The following is a 16,770-nucleotide window of genomic DNA, read 5'->3' as shown; positions in this document are numbered from 1 at the left end:
GATTGGCTGATAAAAAGACAAAGAATGAAAGAATGAAGGAGAGCGGGATGTCTTGCTTTAAATCTTTCTCTCACCTGTCTTCTTCTCCTCTGTTCCTTCCTTTCCTCCCTCCCTCCCTCTCTCTTCCCCTCTATCGCTCTTTGTCTGATCCCTCCCTCTACACCTGCTCTTCTCTCCCTCTCTCGCTCTCTCTCACTCTCCCTCCTTCTCTCCACCCCTTACTCCGCCTCTCCCTGCAGCCATTGGTCAAGTATCCACCAATCACAGCAGAACCAGGGCCTGAGGGACTGCATATGCAAAATACTGCTTAATATTCATGAGCTGCTATCGGGGCTTTAAGTCGTTGATTAGGACAGCGGCACAGCTTTCCGTCCCAACTGCCTGACTGGCTGGCTGTGTGTGTGCCTATAGCCCCCTCTCCCTGGCTCTCACATACACACACCGTGCACACACACACACGCGCTCCCTCACATCCACACACACGCAGAGCCGATCAGTGCAGGCAGCGCAGAGCCTGGTAATTGTATTGCTCCCTCCAAGCGGAAGGAAGGACCGAGAGAGAGGAAGACCAGAGAAAGAAGAGGAGGAGAGAGAGGAGAGATATTAAAACTTTGATTTTTTTGAATTTTCTCTTTTTTTTTTTCCCCTGGAGGAGGTTGACATGACAATGACCCGCTATCGCCGATGGATTCGGTAGGACACCCGTTATCCGAGTGTTTTTTAATGCACTCTGAACAAGAGTAGGTAAATTTTACCTTTTAAATCTTATCCCTTTATTCATCATTCAACTTGTCATTGTCATTGTCATTCACTGTGTATGAGTATGTGTGTGTGTGTGTGTGTGTGTGAGTGTATGTGCTGGTATGCAGCGGAGGTGGCCGGCACCATGTCAAGGTTGTTTCTGCTGTCAGGTAGCACGCGTTCACTGTCTGTGTGTGTTTGTGTGTTTGCATGTGTGTGTGGCTGCAGTATCCGGACAGCAGCACTTACTCAGTGGGTAGAGGAGCAGAATTTTTGTCCCTCCACCTGGGAGTGAGCCGTACACACACGCGCGCGCGCACACGCACACGCACACACACACACACACACACACACACACATTCACACTCATTAATTACATAGAGACACAGCTTTTCCTTCACTTTCTCTGTTTTTAGGAGATTGTTTTACTTTGAGTCAGATTGTTCTCAGGACAAAACAGCAACCCATGTCGATATGTGCGTATGCCTGTGCGTGTGTTTATGCTTGTGCACATGTGTTTTATGTGTGTGTTTGTCCGAGCAGAGAATCAGCAAGGTAACAGGGCATTGAGGTTACAGGAATAACGCGGGGAGACGGGAGAAGGGCCCATAAGAGAGGAGGGAGGAGGAAAGGGGGAGAGCTGCGCTCTTAAATGCCAGAGGAGGTAGAATTTCAGACGGGCAACTCAGCGTGTGGCCCCGCACAGGAATTAGAGACAGTCACACACGCACACACACACACAGGCGAGTGCCGCTGAGCTGCTCCTTTCGCCAGTGCTTTGCTCTTTTAGGTGTGTGTTGAAGAGACTGTTTAAAATGCAGATTAACTGATTGGCAGAATGGACAGCAGTGTGTGTGTGTGTCACTGTGTCCGTAACATTCAAAGTGCCTTTTAGGAAAATGCACAGTGGGACAAACTCATAGATTAAAGTGTATTAAATATGCCAGTCTACACACACTTTGTCCTTTCTCAAACAGTACAAAGTATAACCTGGATTTATCTGAAGTGATTAGTGTAATTCCAGAAGTGGACTGCACTCTCTTTGCATGTAGCTATGAATCCAACAATGGCACTGATACTGTCACATTTGCATTGCCAATAATTAATGCCACAATTTTATTACAAATATGTATAGAAATAAAAATACGTGACAGGTTAATTTTGTTCCAAGTGGTCATGGCTTATAGTAAATAAATTAAACTGCCTTACAGTGAATCACAGCCTCAGTTCACGGTAGAAAGTCGGAAGCGGAGAACTGAAAGGACAAAGTCAAAGCAGGATGATATACCGATGTGTTTCCTGAACGTGACATTAATGACATTTTTAAAGAAAGCAGGCATTTTTTGTGTACTTTGAAGCTCTCACCTTTGTGTGTGTCTGTGTGTGTGTGTGTGTGTGTGTGTGTGTGTCTGTGTCTTTTACATGCAGAGACCCTCTCATCAACACAGTATGTGGAATATACAGAAACATTTTTAAGTAAAAAGAACGGCTGGCTAAATAATAACCATTGCTTTTATCACTGAGCTTGACTTTCATCATTTTTAGAAACTGATTTTTGGTCGTTTATGTCTGTCATAATTTGATTTTCAGCAAATACTAGAGATTTTCAAAAGCCTGAGTGATTCCTTATTCCTGATTAAGTAAACACCTTAAAGGGCTTTTTAATGACCGTTTTTAAATATCAGTATGATGTCATTCATCAGGCTTTTGCTAACTTTGAGGTTTTTTATCTGAACAAAGACTCTTTAGAACAACCTTTTCATTGAGCATGCTGACTGCCTTTTGTAAATCAAACGACTGGATGTCCAGAGCAAAGTCTGCACTCAGTACATTATCGACTGTAAGGTCCCACCCCTGTACACTTCTTAAGAACAGAATTTGTACATTTTTCTTTCAACTACAAAACAGTGTGGTGTATTTTTAGAACCCACAAGTAAATTGTGATTTTTAATTGTGAATTACACCAGAAAAGTGAATACTTCTGATAAAATTTTGATCCACAATGGGCGATGAAGTGCACAGCGTGAGATCCGTGTTTAGAAATCAAGCATAAATACATATCCTGAAAAAAGAAAAAAACTTCGGCTCAGACAGTTATCAGTGGAATGTGCTGCGTTACCTGCGTTTGTGTCTGTGAGTGCAAGTAAACTGCGACTGCTCTCACATATTTTAGAGGACCCTCTGGTCCATTCCTGCATCTATCCGTGTGTCCGCACCAACATCCATCCACCCATTCATCCATCCATCCATCCATCCATCCATCCATCCTTCCATCCACCATTCTCTTTTCCCTGCTCAGGCTTCCCCTCCTTCGCTCTCAGGCACTGCTCTCCTGCACTAATTAAAATATTAGGGATAATGATGATCATACCGATAATAATAATAATAATAATAACAACAAGTACTGCTTAAGCTGTTAACATAATTGCATTCCCCTCATGCCACCATATACATACCATTTGCATATCATTAAGATATATTTCCTAGAGTGACTTTTGTGAATTTGGTGGGTTTAGTCACTGGGTATGAAGGAGACGGGTGGGGAGGATTGCACAGCGGCCCGGCAGATCATTCAGTTTGAGGTTTGCAGTGTGAGAGACGAAGAGAAACGCAGGCAGAATAAATTATTCCCATCACAATTATTTTCAATTAGTGATTTTTGTATACATTTCGTTATTTTTTTTAATCAGGTGGGAATGTTATGCAAATCAAATGTTTGTGATTGTGAGTGAAAATCCTGTTCAATCCAATCAAGTCTGAACAGTTTGGTACATGTTTGATTACACTCTATCGAAGTGTGCCCTTGATGAAAATTTGAAATCCATCACACTAAATTTATACATGCCAGAAAAATATGAACAAAATCATTTCCTTGTCATGATAATTATTTGCTGTTTGGATGGATTTAATGATTAATCGTGTGCACGGGATCGCGTCCAGTTTCCACCCTGTAAGTGAAACCCAAAGTGTTGCACCTTATTGTGTTAAGGCAGCAATGAAAGCAGTCAAAACAGATAAATTCCATTGTTCATTGTCCATAGCTCATTTTTGGAGCAATACCTCCACCTTAAAGATTTCATAATGACCAGTATTTTTCAGATTTTCCAAGTGACGTAATGCAATTTAAATAAAATAACTGCAGATAATCTAGTTGTTGAAACTTGAAGGCCAAGTGTTCTGCTTACACTACAACACTTTTTTTTTTTTTTTTTTTACTAAAACCTAAATAGTCCAGCTTTGAAATAATGTTGTAGCCGCTTTAAAAATGGGTAAAGAAAATGTGCCTTTGCTGTTGTCCAAATTTGTGGTGAAGAAAAGCTCAACATCTATAGAATTAATGGGAATGAAAGGGAAATATTGCTTCCCATCTAAGAAAATCAAGAACGTTTATTATTGTTCTCTCTGCCTTTTTTCCTTTTCTTTTTGTCAGTCTCTCATGCAGTCTTTTTCTCAGATCATGAGGGAGAGAAAGCAGTAGAGAGAGAGAGAGAGAGAGAGGTAAAGCTGACTGGAGGGAGGGACGGGGGACCAAAGAGAGATTGCGTAAATTAAAATCCTTTTAATCTCCTTATAAAATCATTTACTTAATTCATCTGTCAAAGCATGTCAATATGTGCTGCACTGATTTGTTGGCTGTGTGTGTGTTTGTGTGTGCGTGAGAGAGAGAGAGTGTGTGTGGGTGTGCATTTGCATGTGTTCGTTGTCATGCATGGGTTCTGCCTGCCTGCCCACATTTTGGATGTGTGTGTGTGTGTGCGCGTGTGTGTGTGTGTGTGTGACCTATTGGTGGCCTGTATGAGGAGGTGTTGCTCTTCTTTTTGTGTGTCTGTTCGCCTGTCCGTCTGTCCCTACGGCATTCATTGTCTGTCAGTTTTTGCATTGTCTAAGCCTACGCACATGCACAAACACACACAGAAACACACACTCTTGCATACGGCGGCCTCTCTCTCCCGTGAAGGGTCCGAGCATTCCTGTGGTAATTTAGCCCCGTAAAGAGAGAGAGATGCAATGAGAGACACAGACAGAGCGAGAGATGGGAAGGGGGGGGGTTGCTTTTGTCTGACACCAGCACTTAGGGGTCCGCTGGACACGTTCATGTCCGCATGAATGCACACATGCGCGCAAACACACACCTTCACACACATTTTTTTGTGCATTTGAAGCTAAAAAGTAACCAAAGTGTGTCAAACATGCAAATACACATTCACACACGTATGCACCCGTATGTACGTATGCACCAGCACACACACAGTTGCGTTTGCGTGGCCTTGATGATGTGAATTTCTCTGATTTATTCTCAATCTGTCAGTGCCATGTGTGTACGTGTGTGTGCAAGAGAGAGTATGTCATGGGTCACTGCCGGCCTTTATGTGTTGAAAGAGCAGTAAGAGAGACTGTACCAGCTGTGGCACACACACTCACTGCAATTAGCCATTACACCACACTGTCGGTGAAGCTAAATGTGCGTGTGTGTGTGTGTGTGTGTGTGTGTGTGTGTGTGTGATTGAATGCCAAAGCACTGATTGAAAGAGAGAGAGTGATATATAGTGAGAGACAACGGCGCTCATCTCTTCTCATCTCTTATTCTTTCCCCCTTCCTTCCCTTCACGCCTCTCATCCACTCATTCCTCATGGTCCATCGTCCATACATCAAAGTGTGCATTCATTCATTATTACTGTTATCACAATCTATCAAATCATCTGTGCTTTGACTAAGAGTTACTCTTATCGCTGCTGTATACTGACTTTTGTGGCTCATTTTTATGACGTTTGTACTTTCTGAAGCAGTGTAGGTTCAAGGGATACGGACTGGGGGGGGGGGGGGGTCTTCTTTGCTTCTGTGCAGATTTGTGCTGTCAGTTTCAAAAGGATGTGGGATTTTCCTTATGTGAAAAATATGTCTCTTTCAGAATTTTTACTGTCACTGCTGTGGCTTCATTATTCTTAGAGATGGAGTTAGTAAAATGTGATTGCAGCTGTTCACTGGGTAACCTATTGAGCTGCGCTTCAGAACAGGGGAACGTATATGTGTGTGTGCGCGTTCGCGTTCGCATGCGCGCCCATCGTGTCGTGTTTACGGCTTCTAATGCTGCCTCTCACTCCTAATGGGAGGAGACAGCGGAGACTGGGCCACAATAGAACAGATTTAGATGGAGAGGTGCCGTGTGTGTGTGTGTGTGTGTGTGTGTGTTTGTGTGTGTGCAAGAGTGTGTGTGCACGAGTTAAAGAGGATCGAGAGAATGATGCAGGTTCAAACGTCTTGTCAGTCTTTTGCACTTTTCCTGTTCTGCTGTTCCTCGCTGCCTCTTCCTGCGTGTCCGTGGGGAGAGTCCTATAGATTGGCTGCTTGGGTTGTTCTCCCGCTCTACATGCCCAAGCCTTGTATAGTATGATTAAATTGTCATTGTACAAAAGACAAAAGGGAAAAGATACAGTAGAAAGGGACATGGATACATACTAAGGGGGAGAGGGAACGAAATGAATGACCATGCTGCCTTCCGACTGACAGTGAAATATCCCTCCTCTCATCCTCTCATCATGCTTCATGTGTGTGCCTGATGGGGAGAGAATGACAGGCCAGCCCACCACCCCACCTCTCTCTTTAGGTTTTTTTTTTTTTTTTTGTCTGCCTCTCTTGCCCTTTTCTCCTCCCGCCCTTCACATGTGCGCTTGGCGTCGTACTCCTATGGTGTAATTTACCAACTTAATCAAATGCAGATTGCAAATAAACTTAAGCATCTTACAGATATGTCAAAAACCACTCATGCATCCTCTCTAAATGTACTGTCAGTCTGAATCAGACAACTGTGATTCAGTAAGACTTGAGGAGTCTTTTTAGTAACAGTGGCTATACACTGAAGACTAAATGAAAATATTTCACATAAGCTTTAGAAAATATAAGAAAACTAAACAACACATCTGGCAGCAGGAAAGCAAACAAGCACTTTGTGTATTTAGAAGTGCGATAATGGCCACAGCTTCAATCACTGTTTTCAAACCTTTTCAGGTGCACACTGGAGTTCTTGTGGACAAGGAGAAACTTCTAAAAAAGGTTTTTAAATTTTCTTCTGTTTGCTTGCTCATAACTGCTGAGTGCTCTCTAACTTCAGTTGATTTCAGCACCAAAACATAGAAAGTATTCAAACTTAACGACATGTGATACATATTTAATGGAAACAAATAGCGGTTGTAAAACAGTAACTTTAGTTAATGTCATTTAGTGTTTTTACATTTTTTTTCTTTCTTGCTTTGTCTCAATTTGTCACTGACAAATGATAAAGCAAACAGGCAAAATTTACTCTCCTATTGCAAACACATTTGTGTGTAACATGGGCCTTTCTGTGTAAAATGCACATTTGAAATGTATGTATGAAGATTTATCGTGTCATTCATATTACGGGGTGTTTTTGAGGAAAACCAAAGGTTTTTAACAGATCAGTTAAGGACACAAAGCAGCTCATTTTGCAAGTTTTTGTCCCATGTTCCTGCTTCTTTACCTCTTAAATTGTCCCAACAATTCAAGCCTTGAAACAGACCTGTGCACATGTGACACACTGCACGACGTCTGTGTCTGCGTAAAAGTGGACTTAACCTAAGCAAACACTTCCTTTCAAAATGAACGCAAACAAGTGCTTTATGTATTTCGAGGTGCACCGAATCCCACAGCTTTTTTGAACATTTTCAGTATTCAGTGGTGCTGTGTGACTTTGACAACAGCTCTTCCATATTTAGAAACTTTTTTTTTTTTTTTTTTTCATTTTGTGTCATTTTAGAAATAATGCTGTATCATTAGGACAAATACTTTTGGTGTTGGCAACTTTACGCACAAATGACAAGGTGAAAACCCTCCTGTTTGTCAAAATATATATACATCCAAATGTACATATTGCATTAATTCAACATAAACACTTCTTGCCCCCAGGAGGTGCGTTCCTCTGCGCAGCTGATCCACACTTTTCTTGACCTCCGCAGATAATTCAATTCCCCTTTATCCCTGTCTTCCCTCACCATTCACCCCCCCCACACACACACACACACACACTCCTCCTCTTCCTCCCCGCATGCCCCTCCCTCGTGGAGCTGTCACCTTTCTGCACCCGCTCAGTCCCTATTAAGGCCGACAGCCCATCTGCCGCCTGCCCCGCTAACAGCTCCCGTCGCTTACGCTAACGCGCACACACATCCACATCCACTCAGACACACAAAGGGCTGCGTCGAACCCCACCTGCCCTGATGCACGTGCAGACACACGAAGAGAAACGCAGTCACACACATCTGTATACAAATATATTTATGCGGGCAGTATTTGTGATTATCTGATGATTATTTTAATGTCTCCCCGGCACACATACACACAAACATGCATGCATGTCTTTGTCAGACACTATTTACAAGACTTCGTTATATCACTCGTTGACATGTTGACATTAAATTCACAATTTTAACAATTTTCTGACATCGTTATCTGGAGTAATTAGCAATGTTTATACTATGTGCAGTCACCTCACCAACATTTACCACCTAAGAGCCCAGAGGTGGAAAAAAATTTGCAATGAGCTCCACAGTTTTATCGTCAGGATGCCAGAAAGTGAACATCTAGCAGCGTTCATACGTGAATGCTGCTGTGTTTGTTTGTGAAACTGTGTTTATGCATGTTTGTGGATATGTATGTGACTGGAAGGCATCACACTGCCCTGACCAGAGGGGTAATTAGGTAGGGCTGTTGCAGCCCCATGTGCGCATGTGTGTGTGTGTTGTGGCATTTGCTCCCTTCAGGGATAGGTGCGTTTTGCATTAGCAAGAATGGCAACTGTCTCATCAATCACTGCATCACCATGTCACACACACACTCACAGACACACACATATATACGCGCACACATACTGTGTCATGGTCATTCTGTTCACAGATGGGCCAGCAACACATGAGCGAGTCACTGAGCATCAGAAAGACACCCACGATCTCCCTACGTTCACACACACACACACACACACACACACACACACACACACAAACCTTCTCACATCCACAGTGTGAGCGTGTGTGTGTGCTGGTGGCGCTTACATGTACTGACAGGAGCGTGAAATAGGTTAGGTGGAATCACATAGGTTAATGCTCTCCCCCGTTATTCTCTCCTTTTATGTTATACGCACATATAAATATTTATGACCAGAGATTTTTTTTATTTTGTTTATATGTGAGTACTTTGTAGTTTTGAATGCTGCAAATGAAATGTTCCCTAAAATAATCTCTTCAGATAGAGAAAAATGTTTAGCTGGTTAAATTTAAATTTCCATCTCACACGTATATCGTACAGCACCAACACCATGTGTGTGCTGTGCTTTTTTCTATATTGAATAGGATGACAAACTGCAGTTAATGCCTGACTTAAAATCTGCTGATTTTAGACGCCTTTTCGCCTAAGTGTAATCTTCTGGATTGAATAAAGACATGAAAAAATATCCGATTACCTTGCCATAAGGTATAATGTAATAAAACAGAATGTCTCTTTGTAATCCCGAGCAGTTTTAGTCTCCGGGTTAATGCAGATGGCAGATTGGAGAATGATTTCATGCTAAATCATTTAGCTAAAATAATACATTTATCTCAGAATTTGGTAAAGTCAGGTTTTCTTTCTAAAACCACGTCATGGTTTGTGGTAATGAGGGTGTAAAGCTAAATAATAAGTAATTCCCCTCACATGTCAGTTGAATCTCTTCCTTTTTTCTTCCTGTATTCATCTCTACTGTACTTTTACTTTGCCTGTTATGACAATTCGTTGAACATGTGACTGGGAAGTCAGGGATGGGGATTCAGACAACAGCGTCACGTGTACCAGGTACTGGATGTACCTTAGCTTGGTGTCACACCAGGACTCTCCCCAATAAAAAAAAAAGCAGTATTAAGTGTTGCCTGTCTATATAGCATTGTGACACCGCAACCAAAGCCAATAAGTGTTTGAAGCAGCAGCAGCAGCAGCAAGATATCGATTCCTCCTATTCACCAGAGTGGAACTAAAACCTACATATTACACACCCCGGCCCTCCACCTCTCACTGAGCCGACCCAGCTCTGTGGATGGAGGGAGGCATGGCTGTCAGACAAGTGATTGGTCTGTCTACCTGTCTGTCTACATGGCCCTCACCTAAACAAGAACCCACAGTGGGACAACACACAGACACACACACACACACAAATGTCTGTGTGGTGTGTGTTTGTGTGGTAAACATGTGTCTATCAGTTTGTGACACATACCAACATCCTCCTCTGTTTACCGACACACCACGTCTGAGGCAGCATGCACACAGGAACGTAGTAATGACAGGACGAATCGAGCAAAACCACAACAATGACTGCAAAGAAATAAGATTATTTTGTGTAGCAGCTATTTAGCTCATTATATGGCTTAAAGAGATCCCAGATGGTTTGACATGTTTGCCATGAAAAGATTAGTCAGTATCTTCAGAAACCAATGTAAAGTGTTCAGCAAAGTTTCAGCTTTAAATAGAAATAATGAATTTCCCCTTCTTAGATCATTCTTAGAATAAGGGAGCATCATGCTTTTTAACGTATCTGTCATTATGCAAAAAACACACAAATGCAAAGTACAGGGTTTGCCTCAAGCGTCGCCGGCAGGCATCTCTTATGCATTTTGCATGATTTTAGAAGGATCACGTTATTATCAGTTGTGTCCTGACATCTGTTCCCCAATCTGAAACGGTTTCTGTGTTTTCTGTACTTTGTCTGCCTGTAATAAAGTGCTTTTCTTCCCAACAGCCCCTCTCCGTCCTCCCCTGATAGTTTGCTTTAAATGTAGGCCACCCAGCCAATTTTATTCCAAACCCTCTCTCTCCTCCTCTTTGACGTCAGCGCTAAGTCCTGTCCCTCTTTTTCTCTCACGCTGTTATTTAATTAATTTATTTTTTGCGATGGATGATTTTGATTCTGTTGCCCGCGGTGACCTTATCACCCCGACAACAGCTCCTCCTCTGACGACATCGCTGGTTTTGATTGATGGGTAGCAGTCCCTCCTCCGGTGCCTTTACTTTTTTTATTCCCTCACTTTGAAAAAGCCCTGTCCAAGACTAAAACTGGTAAAACTGCTCTGACGTTAAACACAGCCGGGGTGCGTCTGTTCGCAGTCTGACGCATCGAGCGATGCGTGTGCACACAGACAGATGTGTTCGACAGAAATATGTTAACACAGAACAAAAGTCTCTTGTACTGGTTAAAAGTCAGAACCCGTCCTCTGTGCATCTGTCTGTCCGGCTGACGGCTGTCTGTCTGCCTGCCTGTCGGTGCTGTCAGCGTGGCGGCCTGTGCGTCAGACTGTCCTCATGTCTTCGGACCTGTGTGTTTTTACTGTCTGCATACCAGCCTGTCTCTGTCCAGCCTGTGCTCAGTAGTTGCATACTCGTATATCAGTTTCTGTGTGCTGTAGCTGTTATATCTACTGCGGGAATACCAACGAAAAAGTACAAATTTGGACACGTGTGTTTGTGTGTGTGTGTGTGTGTGTGTGTGTGTGTGTGTGTGTACATTAACTACATTTGTAATACATTACATTGTCTCAGATTCATTTGCCTCACACTACATTTATTTTGGAATATTTATTTTGTCTTTGTTTTTCTGTATCTGTCTTGAAGCTTTTTCCTCCTTTTTTTACATCCCTGTCAATGGCCTCACCTGTTGTAAAAAATTTTAAATGAATGTATTGAATAGTGACAGATGTTTAGTATCGTTGGTAGAGAAGTTCATGTTTTTGTTTACGATGTAATGCTGTACTTTTTATTCTTCATTTGAACTGAAAGAGGAAACTAGATTCCAGTACTTAGAAATCGTTTATGTAAGCCTTTTTTTCACCCACTTATTCTGCATTTCTTTTTTCCTCTACATTTTTCCAAGTTGTATTACATGATTTGCATTGTTTGAATGTCCCTAAACGATTACTTTTTTTAACAGATTTTCTGTGTTTAACTTGATAGTAAAATAGTGTGATAGATAATCCCCCATGTACCTTTGGAAAGGCCGTGCCTCAGCTGCTTTTTCCCACCTGCCGTTTCTTTACCTGCTTCTGTTGCACTGGCCATATTTTCACCCCTCCTTCTCTCACTTTGCCTCCACCTACAGAATGAACTTATCGAAGGGACCATTGGTGAACAGCAGCAGTGAAGATAACTCCAAGTCAACCTATAGTAAATGCGGCGCTGGCGCCTGGAGGATGCACCAGAGCTACGATCCACTAGAGGCCAACCACATGAGAGACGCACATGCCCTCTACAACCCCAGGTAAGAAGAAATGACGATAGGACCAAAGACACGGAGAGAGAGACGTGAAAGAAAAAGAATCTATGAATCTGTTAGGTTCTGTTTTACACAAAAGGCACACTTGACCTCTATAAACCTCAGATGAAAGAGAAAGAAAAGGCAAGCACTTTGAGACATCAAAACCCAGTGTTTTTAGTGGTGTGTGAGTGAGTGTGTCGGGGTGTGTGTGTGTGTGAGAGAGAGAGAGAGAAAGCGCAGTTACAGTGCTGAGAGGTAACTTTATGATCTATTAGAATATGAGGGTTATGTATTTGCTTTTCTTCATTTTCATTGATTTATTTTCTAATTCTGATATTTCTCCTTTTGACTGAAGTACATTTTACATTTTCTGCATACACACTATGATTAAATCAGGCTTTAAAATAAGCTCCTCTGCTTTTGTGTCACCATGTGTAAATGGAAAAATTACCCATGCAGGAAGCAGATTGGCATCTTTAAAGTGTAGATATGTGGTTACAGTGTGTGCCACACGGTCGCAACCGTGGCTGGTTCGATTCCAGCCGGCGATCTCTGTTTCTTGTCATACCAGTCTCTCTCCACATTTTCAGTCTGCTAATTCATCCGTCACTATCAAATAAAGACAACAATGCCCCCAATAAATCTTTTTAAAGAAGAATAGCCATGAAAAAGAACGCTAATTAATTATTTCTGATCATAAGTGACAACAGGCCTAGATAAGAGGTTGTCCATGGAGTGGTCGAGTGGGAAGTTGAAGTTCCACTCTGTGTGATTTACATTTTAACAAACCAATTTTACTTGTAGCTCTGCCAAAAAGAAAAATAACATGGCACACTAGTATAAATTAAGTCAGGAGAAAGAACATTTTCTGCCTCTTATTAATAGTTTGTCTGTGTGTGGGGGGGGGTCTGTGTCCATGCATGCATGTGTGTGTGCTACTAATTGTCCCCAACATGTTTTGCTCTGTGTCCAAAGGCAAACCTTACATTTATATTATGATAGTACCTGGATAACCCTTGTAGCCACTGCTACACACTTCACCTATAGCTCCATCTTTTAACGAATATTTTTACAGTATATATGCAATATCACAGGAAAGTGGGATTTAACTTGCGGCTCAAGGACACTTCAGTAGTGCAAATGTGTCGCAACACAGAGGCTTTAAATCATATCATTTGGTTGAAGGACAGTCGCTTTTACCATAACAGTAATCCCCCATGCCATCTGCATGTGCAATAAAGCATGAAAAGCTTTAAACAAAGTGAAATTTCACTTTAAAGTTCTCCAGTGGAGACCAGTTCTAGGTTTGTGTTGATTGAGGCAGGTGAAACTGAGGGCTGCCACGGTCCATTTTTAGAACATAAACTGTAAATATGCTGCTTGTTTCATGTTAAAACACAGTAAATGTGTGGCGCGTGAAACACGGACACACTTTCCCTCTCTTCGTACTCTTCCTCCCTCCCTGCCCCTTCTTCCCTCTGTCTTTCAATTATTCTAAGTTCCTCTGGATAACAGCCACATGCCCAGATTGCAAAACTGTAATTGTAAGTATGTGTTTTGTATATCATAATTAGCATAATGCAGGCTTATAGCACTATTATATGCAAATGAGCACGAGTATGTGTGTGCTTTCTGCTGTATGTTTAGATTTTATTATATCTCTTCTCACCTGAGCTTGCTGTGGCCAAGCTCTAAAAAAATATTCAAACTGACTGCACAGACAAACTTGCCACTCTCTTGATTAGTTGTTCTACGCTGATAAATGTGGAAAGATTTGATGTATTTAGTCAGTGGTCATGTCATTATTCTGCCACCAAACAACATTATGCTGCTTACTCACTGCCATGACTACCTGAATGAACATTACTATCATGTATTTTGCTGTTATTGTTGTAGCATTATCACAGCCTATTAGAACACTATTGATTAGTGCATTGGTAGGCTTTTGCAAAGCCCTTTAATTTTAAGTGTGTGTGAGCGTGTGTCGGTGTGTTCGTATACCCGTGTGCACTGTAGACTGGGAAGTCTTAGTCCAATAGGATTTTGGGGTTAGTCTGGGTCAAGCCAATTAGAGGTCTGGCAAGCCATTCTCACGCAGACTCTCAGCCAATCACCAACAGGAGTATTACTCACAAAATATGGTGTGTGTGTGTGTGTGTGTGTGTGTGTGTGTGTGTGTGTGTGTGTGTGTGTGTGTTGGCAGACAGTGAAGTCTGGTGATGAGAGGTGTAAAGGTTTGCCAGGGGCTAGGGAGTCACGCCATGGCTTGAGGTCACACATTACATTCGCACACACAGAGAGACACACATGCTACACTCTGAATAGGGGAACATTATTTTCCGCTGCATTGGTTCAAGTTTTGGACAAAGTCAAAACAGCTGACACTGTAAATGTGAATTCAACTGCCAAAACTATGTCAAGACTCAGATCTGACCCGACAATATGACCCAGTTGGGAGACAATAGAATAACAATATCTGCTGGAGTTCACAACTTCAGTCTTCAGAATCTATCTCCAGACTGAGATTAAATTACTGTAATACAAGAACGTGTAATGTTACGAATCAGAACAAAAAGACATTTTTCGTGACAGTTTATGGTCAAGAACAAGCATGCAATGGGCCTTTTCCTTGTCATGGCAGGACAAGCACAGGTGTCACTAATAACATTAACGATGGCTCTGTTGTGCTGATATGACAATGTGACAGTGAGCCAGCGTGAACAATACCAGGTCCCTGAAACTGAAGCAGCTAAATGGAATTCAGCCGTCATTAATCTGATTCTTTACACCTGTGCTTTGTCTGTTGTGTCAAAGATGGCATCAAACAAAAGTCACCTCAGTTTAACTTACCCTCTCACACAAATACGAATACTTACATACTTTTTTTTTTTTTTTTCTCCAAAGACGGCATTTTATACACACAAGCGGTATAAGATCACATGAACACTTTCTCCAGGATATCTGACCTCCAACTGTGTTGATGGGATGTAGTCACACATACACATTCTCACACAAACATGCACTTGACACAGCTTCAGGAAAAACTCCAATTTAAATTTAACAGTATTTATAGATTTGTAGCCAAAATCTAAAAATCAAAAAAAAAAATCAAAAGGCATGTAAATTATTCTTGATTTGTAACAATAATTTAATTTTCTGAGAATGGCATTTGCTCATTACATCCATCAAAAAGCTTAGCTGTTTCTATAAAAGTAATGTGAATACTTTTCGTAGGCTTTGTTTCGAGGAGTTTTCACATCTTAAGTTCTGAAGAAAAATTACTAATTTGTTTTTGGGATCTGCTGTTTTCATTGGACAGCAACAATATTATTCCTGTTTTTATTTAGGCCATCAAACCATGGGAATGTGATTAATGTCAGGCAGCCAGGGTGCACTTGAATACAGACACACACACACACACACACACGCACACACACACACGCACACACACACACACACACACACACACACACACACACATTGCTGTAAACTGAGCCCAATGTAATCATAATGATAAAGCAGATTGCCTTAACACACAGATGGGCCTCCCAACAGCTCTGTGTGTGTGTATGTGTTTGTGTGTCTGTGTTTGTGTGTGTGTGCGTGTGTGTGTAAGTGTGGACAACGCTGATTGGATTGCAGATTTATAGAAGAGGATTACTGCTAGAGCAGAGAGAGAGAGAAAGAGAGAAAGAGGGTTTCAGACACTCACCTCTCATTAACTTCCACCCCCTTCACCTCAGCTCGCCTTATTCTCAGTCATGGGTAAACAGACACACACATACCTACACTATACACACACACACAAACATGCAAAATTAAGATGCTGCATCGATGCAGCTCCTAATGTTTCCATAAAATGTCAAATTGATGCTTATATATTAATTTTACCATCAAATGCTGAAGCAGTATTTAAATTCTTGCAATTTGCAATTATTTGAGTTTTTAGGAAAGCAAAGTTTAAAACCCTGTGAGAGCAAAGCTAATTCTGCAAAGACGAGCAGTAGCGCAGAATACACATTATACTGTAACACAACCAAAATATTTCAAACCTAAAAATGCCCACAGTGAGGTCAGATGAAGTTGTTCTATCGTTGTTCCTGGCTGGTGCCAGTTTTGTGTTTTTTACAGAAGTGTATAGGAAGGAATAAAGAGAGGAAGATGTTGATGAAACATCCAAATATTGAAAAACTGAATTGAGACAGACTGACGTGGACGCTATAAATGAAAGACAGGCAATCAGAGACAGAATATAACATAGACAGAAAGATGCAGGCAGGCCAGAAAGAGACAGAGACACAGAAAGAGAGGCAGAGACAGTGGGCACTCCAGCAAACCTGATTATGACTGGATGTGAATTAGATTCCCTAACAGATGGTCCAGGAGCGAGGCTGTAAGGTGCATCAGCCAGCAGCGAGGGGAGGGAGAGCGGGAGGAAGGAGGGCACAGGGAGAGAGAGGGAAGAGAGGCAAGGAGGCAGAGGGGACGAGTGTCAACAGCAGCTGGTGACAATACAGATCAATTCAGTTCAAAGCGTGCAGCAGCAAAATGTTTTGTCTGCAGGGTCGGGTCTTGCTTTCAAATTATCATTCTCTCTCTCTCTCTCTCTCTCTCTCTCTACATATATATATATATATACACACACACACACACACACATATATATGTGGGTGATGTCGGAGGAAATTTAATATTTTAAGTCATAATTTCTTCTTTCTTCCTGTGACCGTGATACCTGCCACACA

General features: G+C 41.8%; 1 protein-coding gene across 4 annotated transcripts in view; it reads left to right on the top strand.

Moving 5' to 3' along the window:
- Positions 1 to 312: 312 nt before the first annotated feature.
- The window catches only part of esrrga (estrogen-related receptor gamma a), a 78,596-nt gene continuing 62,138 nt past the window's right edge, over positions 313 to 16,770 (top strand). For 2 of the 4 annotated variants that reach the window (XM_076724219.1, XM_076724171.1), the window contains exons 1-2: positions 386 to 740; positions 11,871 to 12,029. In XM_076724219.1, coding sequence (XP_076580334.1) covers positions 685 to 740; positions 11,871 to 12,029 — 215 coding nt within the window. In that variant the 5' untranslated portion in view covers positions 386 to 684. Of the gene's footprint in view, positions 745 to 11,870; positions 12,030 to 16,770 lie in introns of all 4 variants that reach the window. The other 2 variants (XM_076724228.1, XM_076724238.1) reach the window with 2 other exon arrangements.

The sequence above is a fragment of the Chaetodon auriga genome, chromosome 1 (assembly GCF_051107435.1).
Source record: "Chaetodon auriga isolate fChaAug3 chromosome 1, fChaAug3.hap1, whole genome shotgun sequence".
In the NCBI taxonomy this organism is placed as follows: Eukaryota; Metazoa; Chordata; class Actinopteri; order Chaetodontiformes; family Chaetodontidae; genus Chaetodon; species Chaetodon auriga.
This window is presented reverse-complemented; position numbering and strand designations above follow the sequence as displayed.